The sequence below is a fragment of the Cebus imitator genome, unplaced genomic scaffold, assembly GCF_001604975.1.
Source record: "Cebus imitator isolate Cc_AM_T3 unplaced genomic scaffold, Cebus_imitator-1.0 Scaffold76, whole genome shotgun sequence".
Lineage (NCBI taxonomy): Eukaryota > Metazoa > Chordata > Mammalia > Primates > Cebidae > Cebus > Cebus imitator.
The window spans coordinates 7,846,455-7,855,892 of record NW_016107391.1 but is presented as its reverse complement, the minus strand read 5'-3'; the positions used below and the strand labels follow the sequence as shown (position 1 = coordinate 7,855,892).

At 41.2% G+C, this 9,438-nt stretch overlaps 1 protein-coding gene across 4 annotated transcripts in view; it reads right to left on the bottom strand.

Moving 5' to 3' along the window:
- CDKL3 (cyclin dependent kinase like 3) overlaps positions 1 to 6,347 on the bottom strand; it is a 112,338-nt gene extending 105,991 nt beyond the window's left edge. For 2 of the 4 annotated variants that reach the window (XM_017532388.2, XM_037739915.1), the window contains exons 1-2: positions 6,144 to 6,341; positions 5,533 to 5,718 (exon numbers count right to left, since the gene is read on the bottom strand). In XM_017532388.2, coding sequence (XP_017387877.1) covers positions 5,533 to 5,697 — 165 coding nt within the window. In that variant the 5' untranslated portion in view covers positions 5,698 to 5,718; positions 6,144 to 6,341. Of the gene's footprint in view, positions 1 to 5,532; positions 5,719 to 6,143 lie in introns of all 4 variants that reach the window. The other 2 variants (XM_037739914.1, XM_037739913.1) reach the window with 2 other exon arrangements.
- Between the last annotated feature and the right edge of the window lie 3,091 nt (positions 6,348 to 9,438).

The window sequence follows — 9,438 nt, the reverse complement described above, 5'->3', positions numbered from 1 at the left end:
CACGATCTTGGCTGACTGCAACCTCCACCACCCTGTTTCAAGCAATCCTTCTGCCTCAGTGTCCTGAGCAGCTGGGATTACAAGCGTACACCACCACACCCAGCTAATTTTTGTATTTTTAATAGAAACAGGATTTCCCCATGTTGGCCAGGCTGGTCTCGATATCCTGACCTAAGGTGATCCTCTTGCCTTGCCTTCCCAAACTCCTGGAATTACAAGTGTGAGTCATCATGCCCAGCCTATGTTCCATGCATTTCAACTGAAATTTCTCAACCAGTTTGCTTCCATTCCTATTTTAAGAAAATTTTAATACATTTTATAATCAATATTTATAGGACAAAGTGAGATATATTTTATCTCAAGTTGATATTTGGTTGCTTATGAAAATAATTTAATGTATATAACTTAGTATTCTGTTGAGAGATTTCTTGCTATTTTTAAACTTGGTTTGTGGTTAACACCCGAAATTTAAAACGTCCTATGTTTTCAGATGAGCATGGTTTTCAACACGATTAAGTATGTGATCTGAATTTATATGTTAATTATTCTTTAATTTTGATCTTAAACTCTAGAAAGTAAACCATAAGTTTTAGGGGACATCATAAATTCATTAGACTATAACAAAAGAACATCAAAATATCTGCAAAATCTTCAGATATGTGAACTACCAATTTATAACCACAGAAAGTTTACATAATTATATAATTATTTGTGGGTAAATGTTTGTTTGTTGTCTGTACTCTTATTAAACAACTAACCACCTTTTCAGACTGGTAACAATTATTGCCAATTTTAAAATGTCAACGATGGCCATGTATCAGCTTAGGAAACAAATGAGATTTAATGTTGTATACTACTTACTTTATTTTTTATCACACTGACTTAATTACAATCAATTCTGAAATATTTAACCACTTTGTCCAAACTATCAAGAATATATGTCTATTTGGCTAAAAATGAAGAAGTACTTCTTTTTAAAAAAAAAAAGAAAGAAAGAAAGAAAGAAAGAAATCTTGCTATATTGCCAGGCTGGTCTCAAACTCCTGGCCTCAAGAGATCCTCCTGCCTCAGCCTCCTAAGTTGCTAGGACTACAGGCATGAGCCACTGCTCCTAGCTTTAGAAAACTATACTTTTATGAAAATATATTTGCCTTTATTCCAATGGCACAGTGTCAATTTTTCTACTTCTCTGTATCTGATGAAGAGATGAAAGTCCTTAAAACATGACTAGAGACAAACATCCAAAATATAACACCAGATTCCTTTCCTTTTTGCTCCAAATTTCCCTGGTTGACAAGATGCCAGAGTGCTGCAGCAATAGCATACTGGCAGCAGTGAAAACAACTGACTGCAAGCTGGGCACAGTGGCTCACGCCTGTAATCCCAGCACTTTGGCAAGCTGTGGTGCGCAGATGACCTGAGGTCAGGAGATCAAGACCAGCCTGTTCAACATGGTGAAACCCTGTCTCTACTAAAAATATAAAAATTAGCCCAGCGTGGTGGTGGGCGCCTGTTATCCCAGCTACTAGAGAGGCTGAGAGAGGAGAATTGCTTGAACCTGGGAGGTGGAGGTTGCAGTGAGCCGAGATCACACCACTGTACTCTGGCCTGAGTGACAAGAGTGAAACGCCATCTCAAAAAAAAAAAAGAGTTGACTGCTTTTGGACACTACAGTATTAATTCTCTACTTATGGAAAATTACGGTTTCCTGTCCAGTCTTTATTTTAAAGGCAAAAGCAGTGAAAGCAGGGAAGAGTTAATGTGAATAAGGATTATGGAAGATCCATTCAGGGATGAAGAATTAGGTACAGTATTTACTCAGATAAACCATGAAATGAAATCCCTAGAAATGCTCCAGTACCCCTCTTTGAGTTGTTTAATTTTGTTTTTCTCCATTACTAGACAACTTTTTCTTTTTTTGCAGATATTCTCACTAATTACTCATTTATGTAATGAAATTCTAGCATAAAAATTTAGTTCAAATTAAATCATCATGACAAGTTTTTTAGACTAAAAATATTAACTAATCCAAGAAATCTCTCTAGTGAAATTAGACTATATCAAATTTAATAAAAAGCCAGTGAGAGCCAGGCACAGTGGCTCACACCTGTACAGCACTTTGGGAGGCTGAGGTGGGCGGATCGCCTGAGGCCAGGAGTTCGAAACCAATCTGGGCAACATGGCAAAACTCCGTCTCTACTAAAAATACGAAAATTAGCTGGGCATGGTGACACATGCCTGTAATCCCAGCTACTCGGAGGCTGAGGCACAAGAATTGCCTGAACCTGGGAGGCAGAGGTTGCGGTGAGCCAAGATTGTGCCACTGCCCTCCAGCCTGGGCAACAGACAAGAGTGAGACTGTCTCAAAACCACAACAACAATAACAAAAAGCCAATGAGAATAGTTAGGGTATCTCAAAATTATCTGCATAACAGTTTTAACAGTAAAATGCACATTCAAGTTCCTCTCTGTACTGTCACATACTGGTTAGTTTTACAAATGATTAAGTAGAAAAAAATAATGAGTTTAAGTGCAACAGTTGAAGAAAGAGCAAGACATACTGCCTGGGGGAAAAATCTCCTTCTAATCAGATTTTCATTCACAGTGCACAAAAACTGCCTTATTTATAGTATTATTATGTTTCAGGTCATCAGGACAGAACTGATATCTTTCACAAACTCATAACATCTTTACTGACTTTAACTTTTCATTGTCTAGAAATAGAGCTGGCTAGGCACGATGGCTCACGCCTGTAATCCCAGCACTTTGGGAGGCTGAGGCCAGAAGTTTGAGATCACCTGAGATCAGAAGTTCAAGACCAGCCTGGCCAACATGGCAAAACACCGTATCTACTAAAAATACAAAATTAGCCATGTATGGTGGTGCATGTCTGTAATCCCAGCTACTAGGAAGGCTGAGGCAGGAAAATCCAGGAGGTAGAGGTTGCAGTGAGCCAAGATGGCGCCAGTGCACTCCAGCCTGGGCAACAAGAGTGAAACTCCATCTCAAAAAAAAAAAAAAAAAGAAAAAAAGAAATAGAGCTATTTGTTTGTATTTATTTAGTTAGAGACAGAGTCTCACTCTGTTGCCCAGAAAGGAGTGCAGTGGTGCAGTGGTGGCTCACCCCCGTTCAAGCAATTCTCCTGGCTCAGCCTCCCAAGTAGCTGGGATTACAGGTGCCTGCCAATATGCACAGCTAATTTTTTGTATTGTTAGTAGAGACGGGGTTTCACCATGCTGGCCAGGCTGGTCTCAAACTCCTGACCTCGTGATCCACCTGCCTCCACCTCCCAAAGTGCTGGGATTACAGGTGTGAGCCACCGCACCTGGCATAGAGCTGTTTTAATAATCCACAGATGCCTAATATATTTCCTGTACTTTGAAAGCAAATTAGGCCAGGCACAGTGGCTCATTCCTATAATGCTAGCTGTTTGACAGGCCCAAACAGGAAGATCGCTTAAGCCGAGAAGATGGAGGCTGCAGTGAGCTATGGTCATGCCACTGTGCTGCAGCCTGGGCAACAGAGTAAAGTGCTGGGATTACAGGCATGAGTAAGACTCCATGGAAAGAAAAGAAAAGAAATAAAGAAAGAAGGAAGGAAGGAAGAAAGGAAGGAAGGAAGGAAGGCAGGCAAGCAAGCAAATTGATCCACTATATCTCATATAGACTTACAAAGAAAGAAGAAAATACTATTTTTGTATCAGATAAAGACAGATAAGAACATCTGTTGCATACAAAACATCTATACTATATAGTTAAGATCATAAACCTTAAAGAATGTAAATAGATTTCAATAAATAGAATACATACATATTTCCATATTTTTTAAATCATTGGTTTTCTACCCAGTCTCCAAGGAATGTTAACGCTCCTTTCTCCACATTGCTCAGTTGTTTCCCCTGGGTTGAACTGTCACACCTACACAGGATTCTATCCTCTTCCCTGATCTCTCCTGATACTGTTCCTCATCTCTAAAAGCCTACTGGTCATTTTTTCTTAAATGTACTCCTGTCACCTCAAATTCAACATTTCTAAAATTGAAGTAGTTCCCAAACCATGTCTGAGTCTTTCATATTTCTATCAACTGTAGCAATCATTGAACCTAAGAGACCTTTGACTTCTGCCTTTCTATAGCTTTCCACACTCTTTCATGCCTTCTTTTTTCTTTTTTCTGATACAGAGTCTCTGTCACCCAGGCTGGAGTGCAGTGGCAGGATCTCAGCTCACTGCAACCTCCACCTTCCGGGTTCAAGTGATTCTGGTGCCTCAGCCTCCCAAGTAGCTGAGATTACAGGAGCACACCACTACGCCTAGCTATTTTTTTTTTTTTTTTTGAGATGGAGTCTCACTCTGTAGCCCAAGCTGGAGTGCAGTGGGCAATCTCAGCTCACTGCAACCTTCGCCTCTGGGACTCAAGCGATTCTCCTGCCTCAGCCTCCCAAGTAGTTGGGACTACAGGCATAAGCCACCACACCTGGTTAATTTTTTGGTATTTTTAGTAGAGACGGGGTTTCACCATGTTGCCCTGGGTGGTCTCAAACTCCTGAGCTCAGGTGATCCACCAGCCTTGGCCTCCCAAAGTGCTGGGATTACAGGCGTGAGCCACTGCACCTGGCCTCATGTCTTCTTTTACAATATAACATGTTCTAACTTTACTTTCCATTCACATTGCTGCATTTTAGCAAGAGCCCTCAGACGTTTTCCAAAATTCCTTAATTGAACAGGACCTGTTTTTACTCTCAGTCCTCCAATCCATTTGGCACAATAGCGCTAGATTAAAATTTACATTTCTTTACACTGAATTCAAAACCTTCACTGACTTTCCACCTCTTAAAAAATCAAGTTTTGACTTCTTACCCTAAAAGACTTTAAAATCTACCTCCCATTTACTGTTCTAATGTACCTCTTTCCAATTCCGATCAGAAAACTCTACAGGCAAATGTCTTTGGTCTTTGTGCTTTCCACTTTGCCCTTTATCCTTTGTCCCTTTTTAGTTTCTTTGAGTTTATGTTGTTCCTCTAACCTAGAAAACAGTTTCTCCCTCTTATCTAAACCCTCCACATCCTTCAAAGCCTAATTCATGCCGCATTTCCTCAAAAAAACTTTCCCTACCAGGGAAAGGACTTTGTGTTGATTCCTTGGCATTTATTACAAGCCACTTTTTATTCAGTGTTACTTTTATATACTCTCCTTTCTGATTATGGAAATCTTTAAGGGCAGGAAGTATCTTTTACCTCCTTAGAGTTTCACTACTACCTAGCACCATGCCTTGCACAAAGCAGAAATTTTTATTATTATACTTGAATATTTCTGAATAATTATTAAACAATATTGGCATAGCTTTTGTTACATACCCAAAACACATGTATCTTGTATCACTACAAAAATTACAAAATGTAAACAAGATAGAGTATCACTCTTGTTTTTATATAACATGAATCAGTACATGTGTGAACTAAAATATTTCATGCAACTTTTCATTCCATAACAATTTTCCTTTTGACTTAGATGATTAAGGCAAAAGAAGCAAACCTTTAGAAACTTTATTTCTCTCATCGCAATTTTGTTGACAGATTTCTCTGGTCTCTCATAAAATATCTTAATGGCCACTATCTGCCCAGTATTCTTATGTTTACATTTCATGACTGTTCCGTAACTTCCCTCTCCCACTTTTCCAAGGGTTTCATACATCTCCATTTTCAAGCTGGGCTTTTACTACTTTATAGAAATGAAGAAAGAAAATGGAAAATGTTAAACGTTTATACTTTTATTTATTCAAACTAATAATCATATCCACAATAAACCCATAGTTTCAAATAACAGAGTCATTAAACAAACAAACAACAAGAAAGGAATCTTTTCCACTGGGCTTTTTTAGCATGAGTAAGGTGTCCTTCTGAGGCTCCAACTCTCACCAGAACTTAGGGGTAGTACTCCTGCTGTCTCGGTCATGCCCAATAACACCTTGAGATTACCTCACTATAAGTCACCATCCATCAAGCATGGGGTCCCCACAATTCCTGTCATGTTCCTGTCAAATAAGAAGTTCCTGCTCTACAGCAGTCGCCTACTTATCAGGCCCAAGGTCATAAAAATGACCGGTCCCGCCCTCAATTCAAACCAGACGTCTTAGGATGCCGGACCGGCGTCACACCCCACGTCCAGCTGTCGACTTTATCCAAACAGCTGCCACCGCCTCAGCCCATTCTGTGGTCCCGCTGGCCTGGCTCTGCGTAGTTCCAGTGGGGCCACGGAACACTGACCCTACTTTGTTGGTTAGGTCCTAGCCAAGGCTCCGGCCACTCGCTACCATGGAAACGGCGGTGGGGTTGCTGCGTTCCAGCCCTAGTGCGCAACACCGGAACGTGATCAAGGTCCCGACCCGGAAGGGAAAGCGAGAAGAAACGGAACCCGTTCTGGGTAGGCGCAAGGGGGAAAAGTTCTTGGGATTTGGGTGGGCAGTACAGGTTGCTGTCGCAGCTAAGCCTCCTCACAAGGTTACTTTTGAATGGAGGTGGGGAGCGTCCGCATTTTTTTTTTTTATTTTTTATTGAGACAATCTTGTTGTGTTGCCCAGGCTGGAGTGCAGTGTCGCAATCTCGGCTCCTTGCAATCTCCAACTCCCGGGTTCAAATGATTCTCTTGCTTCAGCCTCCCGAGTAGCTGGGATTACAGGCATGCGCCACCACGCCCGGATAATTTTTGTATTTTTAGTAGAGACGGGGTTTCTACCTTGTTGGCCAGGCTGGTCTCGAACTTGGACCTCAGGTAATCTGCCTGTCTCGGCCTCCCAAAATGCTGGGATTACAGGGGTGAGCCGTCACGCCTGGCCAACATGGTTTTTAAATCAAAAACTTCTTGAACACATACCATATGCCTTTTAATTTTTTCCAACTGTTAGTAATTTTTTTTTTTTTTTTTTTAAAAAGAACCCTCCCTCACCACATGTCAAACTCTAGGCAAGCAGGTAATTCGAAGGGTTCTATCACATAGGAAGTGATGTACAAGGGCACAGAAATAAAGAGGCCGGAGTCTAATTGCTTAAGTAGACAGAGTTCGGCTGGAGTGACAGTCCCTAATGAATAACCACCACATCACTAGAGCAAGTCCCTAAAGAGTGCTTTTTTTTTTTTTTTAATTGAATAGAGCTTTTTTTTTTTTCTTTTTTCTACAAAATGAGTTAAATGTAAAAGGCGAAATCTCGCTATGCTTCCCCTAAATAAGAGAAAAAGCATTAATTCTAGTCCGGTGGGTCTCACCCCATCATGCATATTTAAATCGCACCTGGAGGGCTTTTAGAAAGCAACTCGCAATCTCCACGTCCACACCAGTACCCAGAGAGACTGATTTAATTGGGATAGCGTAAATAAATTAGCATTTTTAAAGCATCTCAAGTTTTCTATGCTGCTAGGGTTTATATTGAGAGAAAGGAGAAGTGGTCATGGTTTTCATTGATCAGCTAAAATATTCAGAATTGTCTTTCCTTTGAACGTTATTGAACCACAATGTAAAATGCCTTCTGCAAGTAAGAATGTCACAGTAAATCTTACAGTGGGCTCAAACTTGATGTAAACATACTATTGTGGGCTAAATATTTGCAAGGAGGCTGCACACAGTGGATCATACCTGTAATCCCAAGGAGGCCAAGACGGCTTGAACCCAAGAGTTCCAGACCAGCCTGGGCAACAGGGCAAAACCCCATCTCTACAAAATTTAGAAAATATAAAAATCAGCCAGGCGTGGTGGTGCACACCTGTGGTTCCAGCTACTTGGGAGGCTGAAGTGGGAGAACTGCTTGAGCCTGGAAGGTCAAGGCTGCAGTGAGCCCTGTTCACGCCACTGCACTCCAGCCTGGGTGACAAAGCAAGACTCTGTCTCAAAAAATAAAAAGAAAAAATTTTCCCAGGAGAAAAATGAACCAAACGGAGTTCCTTTGCTGCCCTCAGTGAGTTCATAATCCAGAGCTACAGAATTGATAACAGCATACAATTGATAGCTTTAAAATTATTCCTTCTACAACTTCTACAAGTTGTGGCAGGCCTGGTTAATCAGGACATCCAGCGATTCTTGCTAATACACAATTGTAAGACTTTATGATGCAGATTCACTGAATTAGTCAAAAGTGTTATTTCATTTTGGAAAATAATAAACTGTTTCCAAAATAATTGTAAATCCCTGTGGTCACTGAATTCCTTACCTCTCTTGCCTCCAGTTCCCATCTTCAGGACTTCGTTGGTCAGTCAGGAGGATTCTGAGCACATTTGTATCCATTTAGGAAATTCTTCAGCTCAGCAGGGAAAGGGAGGGTAGGAGGAGGACCTCAGCATTGTCCTAATCTTGCCCATAGTTCCATGGAACCAGAAAGGGTTAACTTTTTCCACTTTCCTTGTACCTCCCTTTCTGCAAACCCTGAATTGTCTCTGCTTTCAGTGACTGCGTTGACTGGTAAATTACAAGGTTTTTTGGGGTTTTTTTGCTGTTTTTTTTTTGAGACAAGATCTCAGTGGCACGATGATGGTTCACTGCAGCTTCAACTTCCTTGGCTCAAGCAATCCTTCTGCCTCAGCCTCCCGGGTTGCTGGGACTACTGGTGTGTGCCACCATGCCTAGCTAATTTTACTTTTTGCAGAGACAGGATCTCCTGTTTTGTCGAGGCTGGTCTCAAACTCCTGGCCTCCCAAAGTATTAGGCTTACAGGCATGAGCTAATGCCTCAGCTCATGAGGAATATTTTTAAGATATAGTTTCTCTTGACCATTTTTCTCCATGTAACCATACGTGTGTATCTTTTGCTATTGGAAGGGTTAGGACTGCAGTGGCAGAAAGGCAAAAAAAAGAATATTCAGCTTTTTACTTAGAAAACACATTGTGAATGTTTAACAGGACCTATCAAGAGTTAGGCCTGGCTAACTCGATCACCAAGGCAGTCACTGGAAGCAGAGAGAGAATTCGGGGTTTGAAGAAAGGAAGATGGAAGGAAAGTCGGAAAAGTTAACTCTGCTTCCATGGAACTATGGGCAAGGTTGAGGTAATGCAAAGGCCTTCATTCCACCTTCCCTTTCCCTGTTGAGCTGAAGGATTCCCCAAATGGATACAGAAGTACTCAGAGTCCTTAGTATAACAAAGTCCTGAAGGTAGGAATTGGAAGCAATAGAGGGAAGGACAGTAACTACAGAAAATATTCAAGGTCTGTGGGAGGTCAACACTTCTGAACCCCCTGGTGATGGGGGGGCACTTCTGGCCCATTTGCACTTTACTTGCTAGTGTGGAAAACCTGAAGTTATCTCAGGCTAGATTTATAACCCTCACTCATGTCTACAGGATCTCTCCCCCAGGTATGAATCATATTTGTAGGTTTCTTTGACAACCAACCACTCATTGATATGCCTGGAAGTCTGCACCCCCACATTCCTTAAAAATACAATGATACACCCCCCCC